This window comes from Heteronotia binoei, chromosome 21 (genome assembly GCF_032191835.1).
Source record: "Heteronotia binoei isolate CCM8104 ecotype False Entrance Well chromosome 21, APGP_CSIRO_Hbin_v1, whole genome shotgun sequence".
In the NCBI taxonomy this organism is placed as follows: Eukaryota; Metazoa; Chordata; class Lepidosauria; order Squamata; family Gekkonidae; genus Heteronotia; species Heteronotia binoei.
In genome coordinates this window covers 161,980,767-162,008,026 of record NC_083243.1, presented here as the reverse complement: position 1 = coordinate 162,008,026, position 27,260 = coordinate 161,980,767, and the positions used below count along the sequence as shown (strand labels likewise).

General features: G+C 44.0%; 2 protein-coding genes across 2 annotated transcripts in view; one reads left to right on the top strand and one right to left on the bottom strand.

Moving 5' to 3' along the window:
- The window catches only part of LOC132589394 (uncharacterized), a 160,238-nt gene extending 154,287 nt beyond the window's left edge, over positions 1 to 5,951 (top strand). The window contains exons 15-16 of the mRNA XM_060262117.1: positions 2,437 to 2,589; positions 3,621 to 5,951. Coding sequence (XP_060118100.1) covers positions 2,437 to 2,589; positions 3,621 to 5,308 — 1,841 coding nt within the window. The 3' untranslated portion in view covers positions 5,309 to 5,951. The remainder of the gene's footprint in view (positions 1 to 2,436; positions 2,590 to 3,620) is intronic.
- Positions 5,952 to 20,340: 14,389 nt separating this feature from the next.
- HRAS (HRas proto-oncogene, GTPase) overlaps positions 20,341 to 27,260 on the bottom strand; it is an 86,206-nt gene continuing 79,286 nt past the window's right edge. The window contains exon 6 of the mRNA XM_060261927.1: positions 20,341 to 21,968. The gene's annotated coding sequence lies outside the window, so the exon portion shown is untranslated. The remainder of the gene's footprint in view (positions 21,969 to 27,260) is intronic.

The following is a 27,260-nucleotide window of genomic DNA, read 5'->3' as shown; positions in this document are numbered from 1 at the left end:
AAATTGCCAACATTCGCTGGATTATGGAGAAAGCACGGGAGTATCAGAAAAATGTCTATTTCTGTTTCATTGACTATGTTAAAGCCTTTGATTGTGTGGATCACAACAAATTGTGGCAAGTTCTTAAAGAGATGGGAGTACTAGACCACCTCACATGTCTCCTGAGAAACCTGTATAAAGGTCAAGAAGCAACCGTCAGAACAGGATATGGAACAACTTGATTGGTTTAGACAAGGATGTTTATTGTCACCCTGATTATTTAATTTATATGCAGAATACATCATGCGGAATGCTGGCCTGGATGACGCACAAGTTGGAATTAAGATTGCCGGGGAAAACATCAACAACCTCAGATATGCAGATGATACCACTCTATGGCAAAAAGTGAGGAGGACCTAAAGAACCTCTTGTTGAGGGTGAAAGAGGAGAGCACAAAAGTAGGCTTGAAACTCAACATCAAAAAAACTAATATCATGGCATCTGGCCCCATCACACCGTGGCAAATAGAAGGGGAAGACATGGAAGTAGTGACAGACTTCACATTTCTGTGATCCAAGATCACTGCAGATGCTGACTGTAGCCATGAAATTAAAAGACGTTTGCTCCTTGGGAGGACAACTGTGGTGAACCTGGGCAGTATAATAAAAAGTAGAGACATCACCCTGCGAACAAAAGTCCATATAGTCAAAGCGATGGTATTCCCAGTAGTAATGTATGGCTGTGAGAGCTGGACCATAAGGAAGGCCGAGCGCAGAAGAATAGATGCTTTTGAGCTGTGGTGCTGGAGAAGAATCTTGAGAGTTCCTTGGACTGCAAGAAGATCAAACCAGTCAGTCCTAACGGAAATCAACCCAGACTGTTCCCTGGAAGGTCAGATGCTGAAGCTGAAGCTCAAATACTTTTGCCACCAAATGAGAAAGGCGCACTCACTGGAGAAGATCCTGATGCTGGGAAAGATAGAAGGCAAAAGAAGAAGGGGACGGCAAAAGATGAGGTGGCTGGACAGTGTTACTGATGTAACAAACATGAATTTGAGCAGACGTTGGAGGATGGTGGAAGACAGGAGGGCCTGGTGTGACTTTGTCCATGAGGTCGCAAAGAGTCGGACTCGATTGTGTGAATGAACAACAACAGAAGGAGTCAAAATGCAGATGTGTACAATGCAAAATGAAAGCTTGAATAGAGCAGAGGAGAAACGCCAAGGTGCAGAAAATTAGCATCTGTAGTCAGATAAGAATCCTGCGCCCCTGTTCAGCCTTGAGAGTTGCATTGTTCTGAATTTGTGAATGAACCCGGGTTCAGCAATCTCACACTGTAATCTCCCTGACTGGTTCTAACATGTACCAAGGCTTTGCTTACAACTAATGACATTTTAGACTTGGTTGTGTGTTCTCTATGTATGGGTATCACTTTTGGATTTTCTTGCAAATGCTCTGTCTGCTATGCAAGGCATAAGATGATGTTATCAATATCACCGTAATAAACAAAAACTCTCTTTGGAAACCTTTGAGGAAAGTGTGATCTGACTGGAATTTACTTGTGTCTAGACGGTTAGCAAAGTCACCAGATAGCCTCCACAAACTGTTATGTTTGTGGGGGTTTTAGGGGGATGGGGGAACATTACCTTACACTTCGCAATGATATAACTTCCAGAGTTTAATAGCAAATAAATTTGTTTTGGTAAACTAAGAATATCCTCTTAAAAACTTAAGCAAGGCACATCATGCAATAACGGTTTTAAATAGTACCTTTGATAGAATTTGTTATTTATGACATTGAGATAGATGGAGAAAATAAAGAGAAGGTGATTTATTGGGCACTTTTTGTTCTGTGGTCACGTGCCACATGCAGTGTCTCTTTATTGTAACATAAAATATGCATATACGCTCTGATGTTTATCTGAATTTACCCTTAAAAGACTGAATAAAAATAACAAATTTGTGAAATTTAAGCATGATGAATGCTCATATGTGAGTGATCACATATAGGATTTGATTCCTATGTATTTACTTTGCCAAACTGTGAGACATTGAGCTCCTGTGGGATGCATCAGGACAGGTTCTGCTTTTATCAGTTTATAATATGAAGATTTACTCCCTCTAGAGGTGTAGCACGCCCTCTGAACAGTCCTGCAAATGACTGCAGTTAGTGCAGCATACGAACATTGCTTTATGTCAGAGATTTCAGTTAGTGTGCATGCCACAGTGATTAAGTATTCACCATTGTACATTCTTGCCACAGTGGATATCAGGAGATTGATCTTAGACAGCATTATAAGTTCCAGAAAAAAGAAACAGAAAGAGGAGAGAATAAATGTGACCTTACTTGATGTAAATGCACAGTCCTTTGTGATGACCAATGTTGGTTGATTCTCAGCAATATCCTTCAGTAGAAATACTGGTGTCTTATTGTGCTGATTTTTCTGCTGCCTGATAGAGCGCTTGTTGAAAATGTCCCTAGAAGATCTAAGGGAATTCCTGCAAGAGAAAACTGCTGCTTCCTTGCAGTTTGAAGATGATGTAGTAGTTGAGGAATTGCAAGCATCCATGGCTGAACTACGTAAAATGAAATTTGATCTTCCACCCCCAGGTAAGTAGTGGCATAACTCCTGTGCAGCTTGTCTTTGTAATGACCTGCAGTGAAGCAGAGCTTTAACTTCTATATATGAGTGAGCCTGTTTCCCAAACTTAACTCAAGACAAAATAGCCAAGCATGAGGAAGAATCCAGTACCCACAAAATGAGGTATACTTCAGGTCAGTGGTTACTGGAGAAAATCTTTAACTTCAGTATGTGCCTGTCAGCCATCCTGCTTGTCTGTCCTACACCCCTTGCAAACCGCCCCCCCCCCCCCGCAAAAAAAATTATAGCTTTCTTCAGCTATTTTTGTAAAGGAATGAAACAGAAGCATTTGAAACACAAAGTGGTTGAAGTAGAAAGTATGGTCTAGGATCTGTTGACTGTGTACAACCAAACACTTTGTGCATCGTTAAAGTATTTTGTAATATCATGGTATTGGGGTGGCACATAAATATTTGGGCATATCTAGATTCTGAAAAGGCACCCTCTGCCCAGGACTTTAGTTTTGTTCTAGGAGTTCCTGACATGTGTTGCTTGGTACAACTGCAACCATACAATTTCTAATCTCCTTAAGGAATCCATGTCAGTTTACATTTTTAGTATGGATATAAAGCATTTTCACACAAGACATGTAAAAGCCTCACTCATAATACTTGCATATTTGCGTGGATGCTTGAGAGAAACCAGAATACAGACATTTTAAGCTTAAACATGTGGGTTAAAAGTATGAGTATCTTTCTTGTGTGAATTTGAAAAATGTGTGTCTAAATTTAGAAACAAGGAGATTTGAGATTGTTGGGGATTAGTGTAGACTTTAGTTTGATTCCCTCCCCCCCCCCCCCCGCCATTATCTGTTTGTCAAAAGAGGAGAATTCTTGTTTCTCCTCATGAAGCCATTGGCAAACATGCTGCTTTAGAGGCTCATCTTGCCTAGACACTCCCTAAATTGTACTAAATAGTGCACATCCAGTTGTTTATTCTTATTGTACTTGGCTTGAAAATAAGTGGCTAATGCATTTATATGTGTGCTTTTTCATTACAGCAAAATCCGAAGAATTTCCCAAGAAACCACTGGGACTGGAGCTGTCTCTAAATCTAGTATCAGTAAAGCCCAGTGTTGCAGGCAATGGTCAGAAAAGGGCTGCCAATGATCTTGACCATGAAAAAGACGCTGTAATACAACTTTCTCCAGATAAATGTCCTTCTCACCTGACTGTAACAATCTATAATTCAATACATAAGAGAGCTTTGATTCCACAGCCCAGTGGACCACCACTGCAAGTTGAACTGACTGACATGTACCACACTCCCCTCCAGAATAACCAGCCCATCCCTAACACAGATGTAGATGAAAAACAACAGGAAAACATGGTGCAATTGCCAAAGGAGAATGCCAGGAAAATCCCATCTGAAGATTTCCCAGCAGCACTAGATGAGATTCAGGTTATTGTAGAAAGTCAAGATGTGGCTACTGCGCATGAGGAAGATTCTTTAGAGAGCAGCAGCACAGAAGAGAGATGCAATTCACAGGAAAATAACCTCTCTCTTTCTGTAGATGATAAGGACCATGTTACTCCACACATGCTAGAACAAGCAGCGATAGACCTCATGTCAATGGAGAACTGTCCACGTGACCTTAACATGCAGAGTGAGGCCACAGAATCAGACCTGTCTATCACCTCCAACAGTATTACAGCATTAGTGGAGCAAGATTCACCAAGTCAAGTGCCATTGCTTCCCTCTCTTGAAGGGCAAAGTACTGTAGAATCACAACTAACTGTGCAAAAAGCAGCTGTTCTTCAAGATGGGAGCGCTACCTGCTTCTCTGAGGATTTCTTATCTGAAGATGCCATAGTGCTTCCAGATCACCCATGCCAGCCTACAAGTATAGACTCCTCTCCACATGGACATAGCCTGTCCACAGTGTGTGATGTGCCAAAAAGCTTAATAATGCCACATACTGTCAAAGCACTTGCTCCTCTCCCTCTCCCATTCCAAGATGGAAAGCGACGACCTTCTAATGTATCTCAGTATGATAACCTGTCTGAAGATGGAGAAGAAAAATCTCCTATTCAGGTGCCCTGCTCTGAGGAATTAACTATTTTGTTATCACAAACTGAGCTCTGCAACCCAGTATTAAAGTGCACAGTGCACAAATCTGCATCTGTTGGAGAGTTAGAAAATCTGCAGAGACAAACTGGGGGACAGGTAGATTTGGTACAGCAGCCAGGAGGACTTGACCAACCCCTTTCATTCAACATACTGCCTCGTCAGAAGAGGCTCTCTAGCGGGGCCAGCGTGCCGATCCTATCTGAGCTGGACTCTGGTGGACTGTTACTGTCAGAAGACTTCTGTGCCCGGCCCACATCATCCCCAGAATTACAGGCACAGTACAGCCCCTTCAGAATAGTAAAAACTAGTACTCCTCTTCACTTGGCTCATGCTACAGAGCAAGACTTCTACAACAAAAAACAAATGGCTCTGCCTTTGCCAGAGTCCAGCCACCTTGAAGCAGCTGATGGTGAGAACCCTATTCCTCCAGTTGGAGAAGCTGAAAGTGGAACTGCTAGTGATTCTCTCCAGAAATCACTAAATGTTTTGAGTGACTCACCTGCTCCTCAAAGGCCAAAACCAAAACTACCACTCAAGATTGTCAAAACCCATTCTGATAACAATTTCTATCTGGGCTGCCCCCCGGTGGTACAGATGTCTAAATCAGTGACATTCTAGTAGAAATAAGAGAAGGGGGTGGTGGAATTACAGTGTTCTTTCATGAGAGATCACAAGTGTCTTGAAATGAAAAAGTGCAGTCAGATGTAAGATGAGGGAGGTAATTGTACTGCCAGTCAAGTTGAGTTCAAGAATTTGAGACAGGGCTTAGATACAGGCCAGTCTTCAATTGACAATGCCTGTAGATAATTATTTAAAAACTTGGATTTCCCCCTCCAGATTGTTCTCACGGTGTTTTTTAATCTGCCTTTCATATCTCCTCCCTCATAGCTGGATGGAAGTCTAACAGATTTGGCATGTCAAAACATTCAAACGGTTTCCTTCCAATCCATTACAGCTTAAAAAGTAAAGATTAACATTGGAATAGTCAAGAAACAGAAGGAATTGTTTGAGGAAACAGATGATGATTCAGTTGCAGGTTTTGGCCAGTAGTACATTTTTCAGTAGCAATAGTTATTTTTTTTCCCCCTTAGCAGCCAATGTAGTTCTGTAAATGAGGCTATGGATTATGTCGGAGCAGCAAGTTTTCACTTAGCATCTATGCAATACCCCACACACATCACTCATGTGTGTTTCCATATGGCTGATGTTTCTTACTCCTCCTCCTCTAGTGAAACCAGGTGTTAAAATATACCTGCTCTAAGTTTTCAGGCTCCATCATTCGTTTTCAGTTATGAGGATATCAAAGACAAATATCAAACCCATGCAAAGGAATCCCCCCCCCCCTTCAGTTGAACTCTGTAATGTGGTACATAGGAAGCAAGGGTAGTTTCTGAGAGAAGCCACAGTAGTGATATTGCCTGCCTTTCATAAACAGGTTTATCCCTATTCCTAGCAGTGTGCTTGCTGTTGCTGATGCACTTGGAGTATATGCCTCCATAGGGAGGGGTAGCAGATAGAAATGGAGCTGTTGCCTGTGCGTATCTGTCCTTTCTTGTGTAGGTTCAGGGAAGTGAACAGGCTTTTCATTCAGCCAGTAACTTAAAAGTCACCTCCGGGGCTCAAAAATTGCCCTGGCTGATATTTTGATGTCGCTGGTAAGCCCTAAAAGCATTACAGGATTAATTATACTACATTATCACCAGGCCGAGTCCAGCCCTGGTGGAGAGAATGGAAAAGATATAGTCCAATCCATTGCATGCCTATTCACAAGCAAGTCCAGCTAAGTTCAGTGAAGCTTACTCCCAAGTAAATAGGCCTAGAATTGCAGCCTTATGTTTGGATCCAGCAGAAAAGCTTGCAGAAGGAGTTGGCGGAATGGATCTTTCCCCTGTCTGCTGTTAGCCCCAAACTGCCGCTAGGACGAGAGAGCCTCCTAAATAAATACATTACTGTAAGTGGTGCTGCAGCAACAGGAGTGGATCAGGTAAAATCGCCACCACCTCCCTCTTCCATGGATGGCTTACCTCAAACAGGGCTGGCACGTGGGAGTTAGCGAACTAGGTGATGGCCTGGGGTGCTGGCTCCCACAGGGGCGGAGGCGAGCATCCCATCTCCATCCCTGCTTGAGCCATCCCTGAGCCCTTCTCAGCTCTGAGGGGTCAGAGGAGCTCCCCCGATCCCTCAGAGCCGAGAAAGAACATGGCTTCCCCTGCCCAGCATACTCTGAACTGAGGAAGGCGCCTACTGTTCTTTCTGGGCTTTAAGCCAGGGGTCCCCAACCCACTATTGGCAACTGTGCCACACAGAAGGCCGCCCCCTCCCTTCCCCCCCCCGATGTGATCAGAGCTCTCTGTGTCTCTGCCCCACCGGCTGCAACGTGGCATGCATCTTATCCTTCTAAGAATGCACAGGAGAACGCTTGGCTCCCCCTCCTTTCCGGTTCTGGAAAGGAGGGGGGAGAAGCGTCCTCCAGCGCATTCTTAAAAGAAGGATAAGATGCACACTCCGTCACAGCCAGTGGGGCCGAGGTGCAGCCTGCTGTGATGGCACCAGGCGGGAGGAGGCGGAGCGGAAGGGCCAAGACATGGCTTATCACAGCTGGGGGGTAGGCAGGACAAGGCTGCTGGGCAGGGGGCACACGGTGTGCCCCATCACGATGATGTCACTTAGACAATGGGGGGGGCACCAGCACAGGGTTTTGCCTTGGGTGGCAAAAATCCTAGTGCCAGGCCTGACCTCAAAGGAACAAGGAAGAGGCAACAATTTTACCTGATTCTCCATTGTCACTGCGGTGCTCTGTACTGTGGTAAATTTTGTTGACAAGGTTTTTCCAGACCCATAAAAAGGATTTTGAGAGCAAATCACGGGCTGCCCTTGGGTAGGAGGAAGTGTGGAAAGATCTGCTTTGCAAACTGTTTTTGTGAGCTTTTCACTGGAGCAAACGCTTAACCTTCCTAGAGTGTTGATATTATTCCTTTATGGACTCAAATTTGCTGTTGACAGGATGCCCTGGGGCAAAAACTAAAACCCAAGCTTTGGAAGCTAACAATTTTTGTGCTTTATAAATGGGTTAATAAACCTTGGCTTTAAAAAGGATATTAACCAAGGTTATCCAAAAACAAAAATATTGTTACTGGGGTTTCTCAGAGTTGAATCAATGTAGTGGAAAACACAACACTCTCAGTTCATCAGCATTTGCACCCTTGTTTTTGATGGGTTGTCTACTTCCTGTCCCATCATCAAAAAAGGTGATGCCACCCTTAAATAGCTGGATAGTTTAAAGTAGAGGAACAGTTAACGCATGGCTACACAGAAGCAGTTTCATGAAATAGAATGGGTTTCAGTTTTTAATGTTTTGTTCAGAAGTGAGTCTAGTTACAGAAATGCAGTCTACAGCAGGCAATTTGAGTTCTCTTTCAGCCTCTACAAGGAATGCAAGTGTGGCATTGGGAGCCAGAAACATCTGTTTCTCACTCCATCTTCATCTATGGTCTTAGGAAGCTGCATAACTGGTCCGGCTTTTCCTCTCAGTGAAAAGGGGATAAAACTGCTTAATTCTTCTCTGTTGTAAGGAGCAATTTTTCTGGCAAAGGAAAAACCATTGCTAAATTATGGTGTTCAAGGGGGTGAGGCTTGTGCCTGAGTGTGTTAATTTTTCAACAATCATTCATTGGATAGAAAATTGTATCGGTATATGCGAATAATCTTTCCAGGATAGTGTTTTAGAGGTGAAGAACAGCCTTTGCTTTCAGTCATGTGCTCAGTGGCTTCTACTGCACAAGAAGTGCTGGAAAAATATTTTAATTCAGCTGACATTTTCCTCAAAGTGCACAAACTTCCTGTTAGCTTTAGTGAGAGCTAGGCTTAACAGTGGCAAGAAAAGGTCCTTTCTAGTCAATCATATTTTTTTCCTACTAGCTTGACCTTTCAAGTTTCTATATCTTTGTGAGATCAGAGACTCCAAGCTGTTAAGATAATCATGTAATTTGTTCTTTTTAAAGGTGCTCGGCCAGAAACTGTTTACAGCTGTCAAATGTACATCTAAGAAAAGCGCCTACAGTCCTTGAACTTATAAGGTGTATTTTCCTACTAAAAGAATCGTTGTTAGAGGGGGTGCGCTCTGAGTAACTAACAGGTGAATCATGGATAGAAGAGGGACCCTGAGCCTCTGATAAGCTTTTCAGCATAGCACACTGCAGCTTTGCTGCTTCAATGAAGAATACTTGTAACAGAAAGCGCACACAGGATTCCATCATGATTTCAGCTGCCAGAAACACAGCGAGAGCTAGACATGCTTAAAGCTCCAATCAGTTATTTTATTGTATGTATTCCTTTTAGATTCATACCCTTGCGTACAAATTCAGGATATCCATGGCTTGATTTATACTGTTTTAGGGGTCTTAGTATGTTGCCAGGCTGGAGAGAACAGCTGTCAAAACACTGGTCACATCAAACCATTTGGTGGTTTTCTGGAGCAAGGTATGGTTCAGTAATAGATAGGTATGAAGTCCCTGGAAATAATACTTCCAAAACTAACTAGCAGTAAATATTATTAGTATTGCTTATGTTTTGCCAGTACCTGCAAAGTCAGCAGTCAAAATTAATCTCCACATTGGATAGTGGCATGTGTTTTATAAAGAGAATGAAGCCGTTGAGTACATTTTTGGCACGTCTACATTTTAGGAAGCGATTGCATACCTGATCCATGTATATAGATTGCACACTGTGTAATGTACTATTAAAGGGTATTTGGACATTTACAGTTGTGCAGGTGCTAGTTAAACCAGAATGAAACTGATAATACCTGTTGTTATATGTGTTTTAAAGTACACCATTTTCCTAGCCTTAGTACAACCACTGAAGTGAAACCTGAGAGGCAATGTTTACAGCTTCTCAGCATCATAACAGAGGTTAGACTCCGAGGTGGTGCTTCTGTCATGCACACCATTCTCTGTTCCATGTGGCATTCTCAAGTGAAAGCTTGATGGAAGCAAATCCATATGCTAACAGCTATGGATGCCTTAACTGTGTTTCAGTCTGCTGTTATCTCAGCAATAATAAGGAAATCTCCTTTTACCAAGCCCATGTAAACACAAAGCTTTCCCTTCTCTACCACTTCTACCATCATCATACCTTGTTGAGTTAAACAACTTGAAGTTGGGGCTGCAAACAGAGGGGCTGAAATGATAACATAGCTCCTTCCTTTACCTTGTCCAGGATATCCCCTGGGCTCTGGGATATCCCACTGAGGTGGTGTTGGAGCTATTTCAAAATTAGGGATAGTCAGAATAATAGGGATAGTCAGATTTAGCCCACATGCCTGAAGTTCTCTGGCACTGTGGCGGCTCATTGTTGGATTCTGAACAGAAATATAATAGTGCAATAGATATCTAAAGCAGGCCAGAGTGCTGAAGTATTCATTGGGGTAGTTTGGAGACTGAAGAGAGACAACAAATAGGATGCAAGAGGAATTGACACAGTGATACGGAAAAGGTGAGGTGGCAGTCTTTCAACAGGAATGGTACAAAAAGGTATTTTCAACAGGAATGGTACAAAAAAAGTATTGTTAGGAATCAGAAGAGTAGCAACTTTTGTTCAGTATTCTGGCAGTATCCAAGAACAGTCTTAGTTCTAAAGAGCACTCTTTGCAAACTGAACTCCTACAGGACTTGGATTTCAGTGATGTTTGAATAGCAATGCATTTACACATTTCCAGTTGGAAGTCCTGAGAAAAATTTGATGCCATTATTTCCAATTCATGTTTACTGTCTTTTGGTATATGACCACTCCTGCTGTAAAAGAAAGAGGAGAATACATCATCTGCCTGGGAATGATGTGGCCACTTGGTAGGGGGCTGTCATTTTCAAAGCTAAGAAGCTGTTTTCTTTTCAGCCCATGCATGTGAAGACTTCACTCAGCAAACCATGTGAGGCTCCTAAAACATTCCTGTGTAGGGGAGACAGGGCCAGTATTCATGTGAACTCAGGAAAGATTCCCCCTCCCCAGTCACTAAATTGTATGTGTTTTGCTTGGATGTATTCAGTTTTTAAAGTCCAGTGTTAACCAAGTGTTGGATCAGATCCAACCCTTTGAGCATCAACAGGGCAGTCAAGTGGCAGGAATTCAGCATGGGGGTTCTGGAAACCCACCCAGTACTAAAACTTGTAACTCCTGCAGTTAAATGTGTTGCCCCTTTTTTGTGTGCACTTTGATAGCTCTGCTACCGTTGTCCTTTTTTTTTTTAATGCCATTCTCATTTACATCTTGGAGAGCTTCCTGTGTAACTCTTGTGTTATATTATTATTGCTTTCATACATTTTATGTACATGCTTGGGGGTGGGTAAGAAACTGGGGGAAAATATTTGCTTTTTTAAAATTCTGGTCCATAAGGGTTGTACATATTATTCAAATGCTGTGTTTTACATAGTTGGAATAATAACAGTTAAACTTTAGCACAAACTGCTGCAATTTGTTTCTGTATCTGGTGCATCAAGGTTGTGGAATCAGCTTCACAGTATACCAGAGGTCCTTCTTATAACATCCACAAGAAGTCATTATGGAAAATGGACCCAGAAGTGGACTATAAGACTTAACATATTGCACCTATGGGAGGAACGGTTGCTGTGGCAGTTAACATAATTGACTTCCATAGTCAGCAGAGACTCACCAGACACATTGTGGTTCTTTAATTGCCTCTTTATTGGATGCAGCAAAGTCCATACAGGCTTCCTCGTGAGCGCAGTTCCTTTCATCCACCCAGGGGCTGAGCTGTGTTTCTTCCTTGGGGCAGTTCTACCAGGCCTGCCCCAGAAGGGGGCAGCAGATGAATCACTGCCCTTCACTCTGACCATCCTTTCTAAGCTGAGAGTCATCAGGCCTGTAGCTACAGTTGGGCTCCCAGGGTCCCGGCCCCACCACTTACTTCCCAGACTCCCAAGTTCTTGCTTGTCACTGTGCTCGCAGGCTCAACCTCCCTGGTGCATCCACCTCCTGTGGCTGCTCACCTGTCTCAGGTCACCTTGGCCTCTCAGGCTGCCTCTCCGGGCATGGCAGTGGGTGTGTGCCCATGGCAAGGCTTCTGGAGACGATGGTATCTTGCCAGGGTGTCCTGTAGTGGCCCAGGTTCCATGCCCATCGAAGCATCTGTTATCTTTGCTGACACCATTAGGTGATGCAGAAAGCTGCCTATTTTATAAAATCCAAACATTATCTTGATAACTATCTTTGACCCAAAGGGCAGAACACTCAAACCTGATCAAATCACATCTCTTATTTGATGAACTCTCTGACATAATAATCTGCAAGTTTGAAGACTCATAATCACACACAATGGGATGATCATGAGCAGCAACTAACATTTGCATTGTTGAAAACGGTCTCTTTACATCTTTTCATAGCAGAATCTCTGGTGTATACAAAGAACAAAGTTTCAGCCTGCTGAAAAGAGTTTGTGCTATATAAATCTTGCATACTGAAATTGGCATAATGTGGCTTCTGTACAAAACCCACTTGTAATTGTTCCCTCGTAGTATACGCTCCACTTGGTGGAGAGTCTGCTGAGAGTGGCGGAAGTAGCATTCTTAGTTTCCCTGAGCTTTGAGCTTAACAATCTGGTCTAGAGCCACAGGATTCATAGTTATTTGTTAATATGAACTTCTGAGCCTTGGAGCAATAGGACAGGTTCAAACAACTGATTGACAATATTTGACATTTTGTTACATACGCAAGAGATAAAGAACAGCAGTTCACCCTCCTGCTCTTATTTTTCATTCAAAAGAAAAAGTTTTAGAGTACTTCCTTTATTTTCTACAGGTTGGATTATGACATCAAAATTTGGAATAAGTTTCTTTTGTAGCAGCCATTAGTATTGTATTCAAGTTTCTGTGTCAGTTGAGAATGTAGTTTTGACAGCTTCCTTTGAGGCTTATATGGCTATTAGTGACCTTGTGCAGTTATGCACTGCACTAACCTTTTTTAATAGTCTCCCTGACACCTGGAAATGTCCAGAAGTATCACAGTGACAAGCTTGATCGCCATTTTGTCTATCTCCAAGGCAGGCACGCTTCTTTGAGTTAGTATTCAGTAAACATTTCCCATTGAGAGTGCTAAAGATCTCTTTAGCACTCCCAATGGGAAACTGTTTCACAGGCCATATAAGTGCTCATGGTAGGGTGACTGTATGGTACCCATTGAGAAGAAGAATTGCAGATTTATACCCTGCCCTTCTCTCTGAAAGAGACTCAGAGTGGCTTACAATCTCCCATATCTTCTCCCCCCAAAACAGACACCCTGTGAGGTAGGTGGGGCTGAGAGGGCTCTCACAGCAGCTGCCCTTTCAAGGACAACCTCTGCCAAAGCTATGGCTAACCCAAAGCCATTCCAGCAGGTGGAAGTGGAGGAATGGGGAATCAAACCCGGTTCTCCCAGATAAGAGTCCGCAAACTTAACCGCTACACCAAACTGGCTCCCTGCTGTATACCATCTTTCCATGTAGGAAGATTTTTTTTACTTACCATTAGTCTTCCTTGGTGGTCTGGGGTGGATCAGTCGACTTCTGGGATCCTGACTTTTCCTTTCCTAGACAAAGTCAACATCCTTTTGCAATCCAGAAGGGAGGGGACAATTCCAGAATTCCCCTTCTGTATCTAGGCCGTTAGGACTCCCCTTGAAGTGTCCTTTAGCACACGAAAGCTTACGTTCTGAATAAAACTTTGTTGGTCTTAAAGATGCTGCTTGACTCCTGCTTTGTTCTTCAAAAAGAACCAGCAACTCAAAATAACACAATAAATGACTATCCCAGATGGAGAAACACAGTTCATCAGTTCCAAAGCCAGTAGAGTAGCTGAAATGATACCGCCTCCTGGCCTTCAGCAATTCAGATGGACAGGAGCAATGGCCAGACAAAAAGAACCTACATTCCAACAGCAAAACCCCTCAGATCTAGGAGCCCACACTGGAGAAAAACCTCAGGTGGTGAAGACTGACGCATCCCTAGACCACCGAGAAGGAAGATTCATGGTAAGTAAACCAAATATTTCGTTTTCCAACGGTGGGTCAGTTTTCACTGCTTGGGCATAGAAAAGCAGTGTGCCCAGGGCAGGAACAATGGCTCTGAGTCTGAAAGGGTGTGCTGTCCCTCCTTCTGAAGGCTGCTTCAGCAGAGGCCACCTTAATCTATCCTATAGTGTCTAGTAAGAGTGCACTGACTTCCAAGTAGCCACCTTATATATGATCTCCAAAGAAGAAAAGGATCTATATGCTGCTGAGGTAGCCACCCCTCTTAAGGAGTGGCCCATTAATGCCCTGTGGCAGATCCAGCATGTGGCCTTATAGGGCAGAAGGATGCACCTTCTAATCTGCCTACTCAAGGTGGACATAGATACTGTCTTGTCCATGGAAGCCTTCCTGAAAGAGACAAACATGTCAGACACACAAAACAGCTTCGTTTTATTCAAGTAAAATCTTAGAACCCTTCTTAGATTTTCTCCTTTTCCTTAGCATGCTTTGGATTTGGGCAAAAGGAAGGCATAACTACCTCCTCCATTCTATGAAAGAAGGAATTCACCTTAGGGGATGAAATCAGGGTCCTAACATAGCACCACTGTACCATTGTGAAAAACACATAATTCTTTATCTATTGACATTGCATACAGCTCTGACACCCTTCTGTCTGAGGAGATACCCACTAGGAAGATAGTTTTAAAGGGGAGCTCCTTAAGTGAGCAAGATGCCATGAGTTCAAGTAGCATGAAGGCCTCATGAGAGCTCTTACGACTACATTCAATTTCCAGGTGAGGAAATGGTAAGCCTGCAGGGTGTTTAATAATGAAGTCCTCCAGAGGAATTGTCTAATGTGAGGATGGTATGGACTTGCTAAAGGCTGGTCACCTGTTGCTACCCATTGGCTTTGGTTGCCATCTCCCTTTGAAAGGTCTGGCAGAGTTGGAATCTGTAGACTTATTGTAGTCTCAAAAGGAGTCTTGAAAGGAAGAAAAACGCTTATGTTCACTCTCTTTCTGGAAGATGAGGGCTTCTTCATGTCCTTGTCCACTACCAGATATCTATCCATTTGTTCTCCAAATAGGTTGACCCCATTAAAGGGGATGCCAGCCACCTTGGCCTGGGCCAAGGGGTCAACTTCCCAACTCCTGAGCCAGGTGTTATGCCTGGCTGAGGCACTGGATGCCATGGCTGTTGTCAGCTGAATGGAATCAAGGGAAGCATCCACTGCAAAGGCTGAGACTAAGGCAATCCTTTGGAGTTCATCCTTCAGCTCCTTAGGTAGAACACTGTTTGCTAAGGCCAGATCAGATGCCCATGAGTTGGCTGCCCTGGCAAACAAGGAGCAGGCTGTAGACACTCTCAAGGCTGTGGAGGAAGCTTCGAAGTCCTTGCAAAGGGCTGCTTGGTTTGTTTCTCACAAGGGTCTTTTGGAATGCCATCAGCATCCATAGGGAGCACAGAACTGGAACACAGGCTCATTACCAGATCATCTATGAGAGGCAGTATGAATTTCTTGGCTGCCTTAGGTACCAAGGAGTAAAACATAGAAATAATAGGATGGCTAGATTTCGGTCTACCTGGAGCTTCCCATTCTGTATTAACTACTTTGTTAAAGACTGCCAGGAAGGGAATCCTAGAGGGGGGCAGCCCCATGCATTAGGAAGGTTCTTCTCTGAATGCTCTAGAAAATCAGGATCTGGTTCCTTGGTCCCTTTGGTGCCACTGGCAATTTCCAGAGCATGCAGCATCCTAGGGAGAAGTTTGGCATACATTAACTGAGGAAAGAGTTGGGTCTGCATGGTACTGACCACAGATTTTTCCTTCTCAGACAATTCTCCCTCCTCCTCAGACAATGAGGTGTCAAAAACCTCAGAGTCCTCCTCATGTGAATCCAGAAGGGGACTGGACTCCATCAAGATGAGAAAAGCCCATCTTCCTCCTCTTGGGGGGCAGGGTAGGATGGAGGTTTCTCTGGAAGCCCTCTTACCCTAGGCTGAAATGCTAAAGAGTTCCTTCTGTATATGGTGGGAGAAATTTTGCTTTTTTGGTCAGAATTGCTCATGACTTCCTTGATCTCCCTCCTCATCTCTTCCTTCAGCCAGCCTAAAAGGTTGGCCTGGGCATTCTCCTTCACAAGGTCTAAAGCAGGGGTGTCAAACATGCGTCCCAGGGGTCCTGAGCAACTGGCTGTCATCTGCTTCCTTCTCCCTCTCTCTTGCTTCCTTCTGCATAACATCTTGCTTTGCAAGGCTTGCTCAATTGCACAGGAGCTCCTCTGTTTTCTCCATTGGCTAAGGCTCCTCCCTTGGGGGGAAGGTAGGCAGAGCTTGCTTTGCAGGCTCTCTCCATCACACAACAGAACTGAGCCAAGCCTCTCTTCCTTCTATTGGCTGAGGCTCCTCCCCCTCCTGGTCCCCTGGGGAACGAAGGAAAGAGCCAGAGCTTCCTTTGCCCAGTTCCCTGGTTCCCATGAGAAAAATACAAAGAGAGCATCTTTAAGACCAATGAGTGCTAATGTTTTAAGCATTTTAAAAAATATATATATATATATATTTGTGTTTGTCTGTGTCCTTTATAAAGCTTGTATCTCCGCTACTTAATCTTAAATATATGGCCCAACCCGACATAGCCTGGCCCGACAAGGTCTCATTTATGTCTGATCCAGCCCTCATAACAAATGTGTTTGACACCCCTGAACTAAAGTCTGGGCTTCACTCTTGTGTTTTTCGGACTGTGGAAGTAGATGCCTGTCTAAATCTGACTCCATGCTTTCACGAGCATGGGAAGCCAAGAGGCCAAGGCACCCTGAGGACCATTTGCCTAACTAAACTTCCCCAAAAGTGAAACCAAAAAGATTCTCCCTGTTCTAGTTAATCCCTGCTAATTTAAACTGTTTTTGACCTTACTGGGATTCAGGAAGAAGTGGAGGGACCCAGCTGCAGGGGGAGCAAGTTCTCAACACTGGCCCTTCTTGCAGCTCCTGAAGATGCCACAGCAGGAGCTCCTGAGCCTGGGGCTATAAGCTCCACCAAAGTGCCAGTGTGGAGAATACTGTGACAAGGGGGAGGGCCATAGGGCTCTGATTCCTTGCTGCCTGTCTGCCTCCTGGTGAGCAGCGAGACAAAGAGGAGGAAGGTGAAGGGGGGGGCCTTCCCTCCACTAACCTGGGAGACTTCTCTCCCCTGTAGAGTTGCTGCAGCTCCCCGCCAGAGTCTGCAATCAGAGGATGCATCCTGCTTTCAAGGCACAGCGAAAGAACTGGGGAGTTCTGGGAACACAAGCCCTCTCTTCTGGATCCCACAAAGATGTCAACCCAGCCTCGGAGAGGAGGAGCCAGGATCTCAGAAGTCGAGACTGACCTATCCTTTGACCATTGGAGAACAACATGCTGTGTGATATAGCAGTCAGAAGAGGGCACTCTGCTCACACTGTACCCTTAGGTTTTCTCCAGTTCCAGTGTTGTGTTACTATTGTTCATCAACTCTGCAGCTGGGATATAAAAACAAAGGGCAGCTAGACCTAGAAAAAAGTAACCACCCATTTGAGAGCCTGCTGTGGTAATCACCTCTCAGAGGTCTGGAATTTGTCAGTAGTTTTCACATTGCTGTAAGTATTAAATAGGGAGATTGCTCCGAAGCAGAAGCACTGGCAGCATAAAGACCACCACCAACTAGTTCTTCCCTTAAATCCTGAGACTTTTGTCCTTCAGAGGCTGTACGCATCCTGGTGCTGAGACTGCCTCTGATTGAAACGGCCCTGGCAACAGTCCAGAATCAACTCTTTCCCCCACCTCATCCTTTGATAAGAGCTTAGTAATGCTACTTGCTTGCATGGCTAATAAATTACTGAGTCACTGCTAAATAATTAATGCTAAGTGAGGCCTGTAGTGGACTCAGGACAAAGAGCTCTACATAGGTCTATTTTTAGTTTTGGTGCTTTGGCTGTAACAGGGAAAGCAATTATGTTCTCAGACTAGGGTAAGAATACATTTCCTCCCCCCACCCCATCTTATCCAATTTGAAAACCTCATAGCATCCTCAAGTGGCTTGCTCTAATCCACCATGAAAATTTACAAAGGATTAGATATAAAAGAGGATAGAAGGTTCATGGTCGGGATGGTATCTTTTCCATGCAAACTCATACTGCATGCAAAAATAAGCAGCATATAGCACATTTTGGCTTTAAAAAGTTTCTAGTCGTTAGGATTGACTCTGTTCTCGGTGGCTTTCCTTAGCACAGTTTGTTACCCTCTTGTATTTTTATTATTTTAATTCCTGGTTGTAGCTCCCGAACCAACTTCTATCTCCTTATGACTTCTCTCTTGGGCTTCCTTTTATACACAGCAGTTAGTAAGATAGGCTACCCTGGATAGAAGGGAATTAAAGGTAGAGTCCTTGCTGGTTCATGCAGGAGTCAGTCTTGATAAAAAGGAAAAATAGGAACTCCTTAACTAGGCTCTACTTCCACCTGTTGCCTAAACAGACAGTTATGCCTTCCTCACCAGCTCAGTATCTCTTCTTGCACCCATGACTGGGGATGGGTATTTGGGAAGTAGTTGTCTCACAATACAAGGTAAACCATTTAAAATAGGCATTCCCGCCTATAGCAGCATCAGCTTGGGGTCCAAAAATGAGTTCATAGCCCACATTGTTTTAGTCAGTAACTATAAGATGCTGTTTCCTGTTTTTTAGGCCACCTTGCAACAGCATGCTGTTCTGACTTGCTACAATTCTATACAGAGTAAGTAACCTACTTACAAGCCTATACCATATTGCTTTCCTATCAAATGCTTACTGCTCAAAGACATAGCCAAGACCCACCACTCAATCAGGTCCATTGTAGTCAATATACATCCCTGCATGTATCATTCTTCAGCTTGCTGCCAAACTTGTTCCCATTCATGACAGAACCGCTGCCTCTGTGGTATCAGTACAGGGATGAAGGAGTCCACTGTATTTTCAGGAATACTTCCCCAGTACCCCAAGTGTACTGCAGCAGGTGGTTTTAGAGTGTCCTGGGGTGCGGTCAGATGTTACACTAAAAGCAGATGCATCACACTCCAATTTGAACCACCAATTTTGAATTGGCACATTTCCGATCAGACGATCACTCCCGAAAGAGAGCAGTCCCACACTGGTCCCATATTTGAATGATCAGACATCGCAGACCTGTATCGCTTCTTCCTGTGGGCATGTGCTTAAAATAACAAGTTCTGGCAAAACCTGGAGCGGAGAGAGAAGCAAACACGCACAAACACTTGGAGGGGGGTGAAGAGATCCTGACTGCCTCCTTCTCTAGGAACCATTAGTTGGATTGCACGTTGCACCCTCAGCTAAAAGCAGCATCCTCAAATTCCCTTTTTCTTCCCCCCCTCCCAACACACGCACACATATACACACACCTCCCACAGGGGGGTTGCAATCTCGTTGATATGGTTGCTGTAGAACTCAAGACATTTGTAGATTGATGGCGAGGGGAAAGGACTTTGGTTCGGGCCTCGGGGAGGACTTTCTTGCTTTCCATGCCTCCTGCAACCTTCCCTTCCCTCCCCTCCCCTTATGAGTGTTATTGTTGATGATGGATCACATTCCAAGAAAGAAAAGCAGCCCTTTCCAAAACTTTTTTTAAAATTGAGAGAGTCAAATCTGGATGATGCTCTTTTATTACAGGGCGAGCTGAAGGATGCAGTTAAACTTTTGGAAGAGAGTATGTGGGGAAGCCAGAGCGTTTCCTGGAGAATGACAATTTCAGTGCATGTGTTTGAGGGGGGAAAAAGCCAGAGGTAGTTGCAATGCATTTTGTGCAGTTGAAAAACAGCTGTTGTGGGAAGGGATCCTCGAGAGGGGGAAGCCTAGCCAGATGCATTCAAACTGTCGATCAGCAGAGAACTACTTTCAGGGAGAACTGGGACTTGATGTTGACACATGGAGATCCCGCATAATGGGGATATTATATTCCAGTCCCTCTAAAAAAGAAAGATTCTGCTCCCGTGTAGCCCATATTGACAGGAAAAATGCAAAACTCTGCTAAACGGTTATGTTGTCATGTGTACACATGAATTTGTCTGTTAATAATGGTGCCAGAAACGGCTGCAGTTTGAGGGAATTGCAAACTGCCTGCATCACGGATGAGCCGTTCAGACAGAAATAACCCGATTGTATGCCGCACCAAGCAGGAAGGACCGGACTTTCTCTGGGGTCAAACTGTGGCGAGATCAATCTGGGGCAGGTCGGGATGACTATGAGTTGCTGCCGAGTAACAGATGTGGAAGTCAATGTGCTTAGGAAATCCGAATGGGAAACATGCCTGTGTCGGAACTAAAGGAGTGTCTGAACGTACCCCTGCAGATTTAATTTGCATAAAGGTGGTATGGTTTGGCAACCCTGGAGGATGACTGTCATAACCACCATTTTCCAATGTTACCTGTACAGGCTGACCAGCTGCCTTCCTCTGTTCCCAAGCAGCAGCTATTAACATCTCCCAGCCATGGTCCTCCCTTCAAGACAACTGAATTGAAATTGTGTATTCAGCCACTTCCCATCTGGCCTAGAATGTCTGTCTTCAACATCAGATGCAGCAAATTTAGCTAAAATTTCTCAAGGCAGGAAAATGCAACAGACGAGCAGGGAACTTCACAAATGCACACCTTTGAGAACAAAACATTTTAATGACACTTAAGGCTGAGTTGGATTCTCTTTTTACACCCCCAACAACTGAGCAGTTTCCCCTTCCCCCAGATAATTTATTACATCATACCTATTGTCTAATTATTGGACTGGGTTACCTTAACTCAGGCATTGCTGAGCTTCTGATTATGGTATCTTACTGGGGCGGGGGGAGAATGTTTAATTACAGCAAGTATAATTGGCATGATCATGGTCACAGTAATACAGAGGAGCTGCCACCTGAAGAACAATTTGAGCTGTGCATGCAATAGCGTAGGCACAGCGGCTGCAAAGGAAAGGGAGGAGGATCAGAGCAAGGAACTAGAAGAGGTGCTCCAGTGCTTCATTTCACCTCCAGGAAGTACACAAGTTTTGCACAAGCACATTGACGAAGTCAGCCCAGGCACAGGCAGCAAGCATTAAAAACTGCTCAGAAAAGGCCAAGCTTACAATAAACAGGAAAGTTTCTTACCCACTAACACCCCCCTTCCTTCTCCCACTCCCCCACCCCTAAGACACAATGGTTTGGGAAAAAATATAGCACTGCTCCCCGTAGTCCCCCAAAGGTACAACAAGAGTTGGTTCCTCCATCCGCCCACCCCAGGCAATTAACAAAATAAGAAGTTGGGCTCAGTGGAACACAGTAAAGTTTTAGAATTCATCTTCCTTCGGTCTCCGTCAGTGTTGTTGTATAGTCATTTATATTTACACATACATAAATGCCATCCCTACTCCATCCCCTGGACTCCTCAGGACAAGGCTGCAGGGACCCTTCCACCAGAAAGGATGGCTTCTCTTTGCAAGGGGGTCAAGAACAGATAGTTAATACTCTTCCATGATTACAGGAGGGTGAACTAGTGGGTGGGAGGTGAACGGACAAAGGTCTGGGATTAGAAATTTGATATTAGTGTGAAAACTTTTATAAAGAGGTATCTCTGTTTCCCCCTCATGGCCACAGAAAATGGTCGAGAGCACTTGGAACGAACAGCTTTCCCCTCCAGTAGAGGATGACCAGGTGGAGCACCTTGGCAAAATCTTCCAAAAAAGGCTTGATGTTTTGCAGATGACTTGGCCTCCTACTGAGATGTAAGGGCATCAATCTTCAGGTGCAGTCATGGAGCCATTCAAATCAGAAAAGAGATTTTCAAACCCAGCCAGTCATTGTCACCTTCCACTATTAGTGCCCACAGATTGAAGAAACAACTTACATCCCTGGTCTGCATGGCCCTTCCCTCCCCTCTGCTAATGCCTACTCCAGAAAGACAGGCAAAGGTAGCCAAATCTGCTGGAATAAGGACAGATGCAGAGACCAGTGTCGAGACCATTGTATAATAATTTACTGTGATTCAATCTGTGGACTCTGTACAAGTTGCCAGAAGGGAAGGAGTTAAGAAGAGGAAGGGAGGGTTGGTTTCTGCTGTCGTTTTAAAAAAATCATTCATTGCAGGCCTTGCTGAAGTTTTGAGACAGTCTGTGCCGAGCTCTTAGGATCTGAAGACACCATCATCACCTGTCCCCTTCTCTTGAATCCATTTGATTCTTCTTTGACATCACCTCCATTTTCACACTATGCACAGTGGAAACCCACTCCAAAGTCACATTCCGGTCAGCTAAGGAAAGAGAAAGCAAGGATTCAGACAAGATGCCACTTTAAAAACACTCCATTCTAAATTTGGAGTAATGAACTTCTTTAGAACCAACTAAGTAGAAGCCTTTTTACTTCGGTCTTCATTTCCCACTTTCTTTGTTTCACCACCTTTAAAAAAAAAGCAAATAGCTTATTTGTGTGAACAGTCTATATTACTCAGGTATGCCAACTTCTTGCCCAATGCATATTTAAGACACAATTCATATAAGTACATGCATCACATGATATTTTGCTAGTCAATGATTTAGTGAAGGTATGACCTGCCTTTACTGAACAGCACTGCATTTGTTGAGGCAGCGTGATAGATCTATCAGTACTGGCTGCCTTTGCACATCCAAGTCATTGTCTGATACTGCAAGTGGTGAATGAGGACTTGTAGCTGCCGGGAGCAGCCCTAAGCCATTACACAACAGCATCCCGGTGCAGAAAACATTTAGCCTGCCTGTCTCCTTTTCCACTCCTCTTAAACCATGCCCACCTAATCTTCAACACCAAGAAGTGTTGCTTCTTGGAGCTTGTAAAGAAAAGCAACTTAGTAAATAATTCAAACAAAGCACAAACAATCTCTAGCACCTGCTTTAAAATAAACTGAAGGGAGAATGAAACATTGTACTTACCTGAAGGGTTCTTCTCTTCAGTGGGATGAAGTCATCCAGGCAGGGTTACACAAATTTTTGTATGCTTTCCAGGACAAAAAGGGAGTGTCCCTTCCAGACATAAAATAACGTCTTGAGCCCTGTTTGTAATTCAAATGTGCAAACCATTTATTTAAAACTCATACAACATAGAAAAGGAGCCCGAACCGTAACAACCAATGGGTGGGAAATTACCTGGATGACTTTGTCCTACTGAAGAGAAGAAACCTTCAGGTAAGTACAATGTTTCATTCTCCTTCGATGGTGGAAATCATCCACACTGGTTATGTAACCAAGCTGGATCTGCAAGAGGTGTGCTAAAGTGTGAAGACTGACTACCTATTGGAGGACCTTTCTCCCAAAAGCAGCCTCTGTCAACTGATGCTGATCCAGTCTGTAGTGCTTTACAAAGGTAGTGAAAGAGGACCATGTTGCTGCTCGACACATTTCCTCAATAGGAGCCTTAGTGGCAAATGCAGCTAATTTAGCTGCCGCTCTAGTGGAATGAGCTGTGATGCCTGATGGCACCCTAAGTCCTGGACACTCATATCCCTACTGTATGCACAATCTAAGCCACAAGACTATGGTAGATTCAGATACACTTTTGCTTAAGCTTAAAGTTCTGTGTGAAACAAAAAGAGAGGTTCTGAATGAGGCTGTCCGTTTGATGTGGATCTGGAAACATCTAATCTACAAAGGACTGGTGTTGATTTGGTTAAACTACAGAAAAAAGGTACTGATTGCTAACTCTTCATTCCGGGACTAATTAAATTTAAACAAAACAAAAGTAAAAGGTGGGAGTTGGAAATACTGAAAGCCTGAAAGGAGAAGAAGGGGCTAAATTTGAACTTTGTAAGCTTAAAAGACAGTGTTAAAAGAAGAAAGGAATTTATTGTTTAGTCTATCTGTGGTTGAGGAGGCAGCCCCATCGTTACAGATCTGCAGCGTTCACAGTCAATACAGGAAATACATCAGATATCGTGAGATTTCTCTACCAGTGAAATGAGATTTGAAGGCAAGAAAAGCAGGAAGTATTGGAGGAAGAAGGAAGTCAACGAAGTAAACAGCCTACTCTAGGATTATAATACCAGAGAGAAACATCGGTGGCCATTGTTGTTGGGAGGACTAAGTTTTAACATCGTTTTTAAAATGACTGGGACATTAAAAATTGGTGGAGTTAACAGATTTGGCAATTAAAAAATTACTACTGTTGGACAGTAGATAAGAAGACTTGAACTGGTAAAAGGGAAAAAAGGGGGGAAAAGTAAAGTGAAGCAAAAGTTGCGACCGCCATTTTGGGAGAAATAAAAGCTTTAAACGTTAATATCTGAGCCTGGGAGGCTCAGAGGACAGCGAAATTGGGTGTATTGGAAAGGGCAAGCTTCACTTTATCAAACCTGATGGTTCAAATTTAATTTGGTGAGATCAAATATTTTGATCTTTTTTAACATGTCAGACCCGAAACGAACTCGTGCTAGGTCTGCTTCAATAGAGAAAATGCAAGCCCAATTAGATGCAATGGAAGCTAGGATAATGAAGGGGGTGAAAGAAATGATAACTGCCTCTAAAAAAGAAATAAGAAAGGATATTGAGAACTCAAAGAAAGAATTAAAAAAAAGAAATAGAGAATCTCAGAAATGACACTGTGGTAATAACAAAGAAAGTACGAGAAGTGGAAGAGAGAGTGAAAACACATGACTCCACCTTGTTAAAATTACAAGAAAAAGTGACAATTCATGACTGCAAACTGATGGAAACTCAGATCCGTCTGAGAGGTGTACCTGAAGATGAAGAATCATATCTGAAAGAATACATAATAAAAATAATTGCAGAATTTTTGGAGGAAGATCCTGAAGGGAATAGAAATATGTATGACTATATGTAGAGTAAATTCACTCTATGCAAAAAAGAATAATCTGCCAAGAGATGTGGTCATAAGATTTATGACAAAAGAAATGGTGGGAAAAATCATGAATAAAAACTTTGAAAAGTCATTGACAGGGGAGGCAGTAGAATAAGAATTATGAAAGAACTGCCAAGACAAGTGTTAACTGACAGAAAGGCATATAAAAAATTGACAGAAAAACGACGTGACAATGGAATGAGGTATAGATGGATAATACCTGAAGGTTTGAACTTGAACTTCAAGGGAAGAAGAAGATGATGATGATATTGGATTTATATCCCGCCCTCCACTCCGAAGAGTCTCAGAGCGGCTCACAATCTCCTTTATCTTCCTCCCCCACAACAGACACCCTGTGAGGTGGGTGGGGCTGGAGAGGGCTCTCACAGCTGCTGCTCTTTCAAGGACAACCTCTGCCAGAGCTTTGGCTGACCCAAGGCCATCCCAGTGGGTGCAAGTGGAGGAGTGGGGAATCAAACCCGGTTCTCCCAGATAAGAGTCCGCACACTTAACCACTACACCAAACTGGCTCTCCAGGGAAAAGGAATACAATCACAAATACACAGGAACTGCGTAGATTTTATGAAGAAAATAAAGAATTTGCACCATGATGGATTACAAATTGATATCTCGGAATGTAAATGGACTAAATTCACCACAAAAAAGAAAGGCAACGTTTCATTGGATAAAAAAACAAAATTATAATATAGTATGTTTGCAAAAAGTGCACATTAGAGAAAAGGATTATAAATTTTTATGGAATAAACAATTGGGATTAGAATTTTTTACATTGGCTGAACAGAAGAAGAGAGGAGTAGTCTTTTATATTAAACAAGAATCAGACCCAAAATTGGTATTTATAAGGGTGGAAGATATATAGCGGTAGAAATTACTTTGAATGCCAAAATAACATTGTTGTTGGGACTTTATGCTCCAAATAGTGCTGAAGACATTTTCTTTAAAAATATTACACAACATCTTGATGAAGTGACCTATGAGCAAATTTTATTGATGGGGGACTTTAACGGAACAATTCAGAATACGATACATAGATCTGGGAAGGAAAAAAATGATGGCAGTCAAGGCCGCAAAGAAAACATACTTTGCAGCTAAGATTGCGTCTGCAAATTCGTGCCCAGCACAATTGTTTAGGATAATTCGTAATTTTACTACATTGCCACAAGGCAACCCAAACGTTAAGGAATTGGAGATAGGCTGTGAGGCTTTTGCGAACTTTTTTGCAGACAAGATCCAGTTGCTCCGTCACGACTGCCCTGCCAATTTGGATACAGTAAGTGAACTCGAGGCCCAATGCGTGTCTTCTGGTTTGATCTTAGACTGCTTCGACCCACTCAGCTTGGAGGAAGTTGACAGAGTCCTCGTCACTGCACGCCCTACAACTTGTGATCTGGACCCATGCCCCTCCTGGCTAATTAAGGCTTGCCAGGAGGAGCTAAGATGTCCTATACGGGACATCATAAATAGATCTCTTTCAGAGGGCTTCTTTCCAACACCCCTGAAGGAGGCAGTGGTCCGCCCTCTCCTGAAAAAAGCTACATCAGATCCGGCCGAATTGGCTCATTACCGGCCGGTCTCAAATTTGCCCTTTTTGGGCAAAATTATAGAGAGGGCTGCGGCGTTGCAGTTACAGGCTTTTCTGGATGACACTTCCACCATAGATCTGTGCCAGTCTGGCTTCCGCCCGGGCCATGGGACGGAGAGTTTTGGTCGCCCTCATGGATGACCTCCGGCGACATCTGGATTGAGGTGGCTCGGCGGTACTGCTGCTGTTAGACCTATCGGCTGCGTTTGATATGGTCGACCATTGGCTGCTGACCCGCCGCCTCGCCGACGCAGGAATTCGGGGGCTAGCCTTACAGTGGCTCTCCTCCTTCCTTGAAGGTCGGGGACAAAGGGTGGTGATTGGAGGAGAGCTGTCCCAGAGACACCGACTTAATTGTGGGGTGCCTCAGGGGGCAGTTCTCTCCCCGATGTTGTTTAACATCTACATGTGCCCCCTTGCCCAGATTGCCCGGAGGTATGGGCTGGGTTGCCACCAGTATGCTGATGACACCCAGCTCTATCTATTGATGGAAGGCCGGACTGACGATGTCCCTATAAATCTGGACCGGGCGTTGCAAGCCGTGGTGGGTTGGCTCAGGCTGAGTGGGCTGAAGCTGAATCCAGTGAAGACAGAGGTCCTTTGCGTGGGTCACGGCGGGCCAGGAGGGGAGATCTCCCTACCAACCTTTGACGGTGCGTCACTGATACCAGTGCACAGGGTCAAGAGCTTGGGAGTACTACTGGAGCCTTCCTTGACAATGGAGGCCCAGATAGCTGCCACTGCTAAATCCACCTTTTTCCACCTTAGGAGGGCGAGGCAGTTGGCCCCCTTCTTGCAGCGTAGCGACCTGGCAACTGTGATCCATGCAACGGTCACCTCGAGGCTGGACTACTGTAATGCCCTCTACATGGGGCTGCCCTTGTACCGAACGCGGAAACTACAGCTAGTGCAGAATGCAGCGGCCAGGCTGTTAGTGGGACTACCATGGTGGGAACATGTATAGCCTAGGCTGCGGGAGCTGCACTGGCTGCCAATTGTGTACCAAGTTTGTTACAAGGTGCTGGTTATTACCTTTAAAGCCCTATATGGCCGAGGACCTGCCTACCTTAGGGACCGCCTCTCTCCATATGTTCCCCAGAGAGCACTGAGATC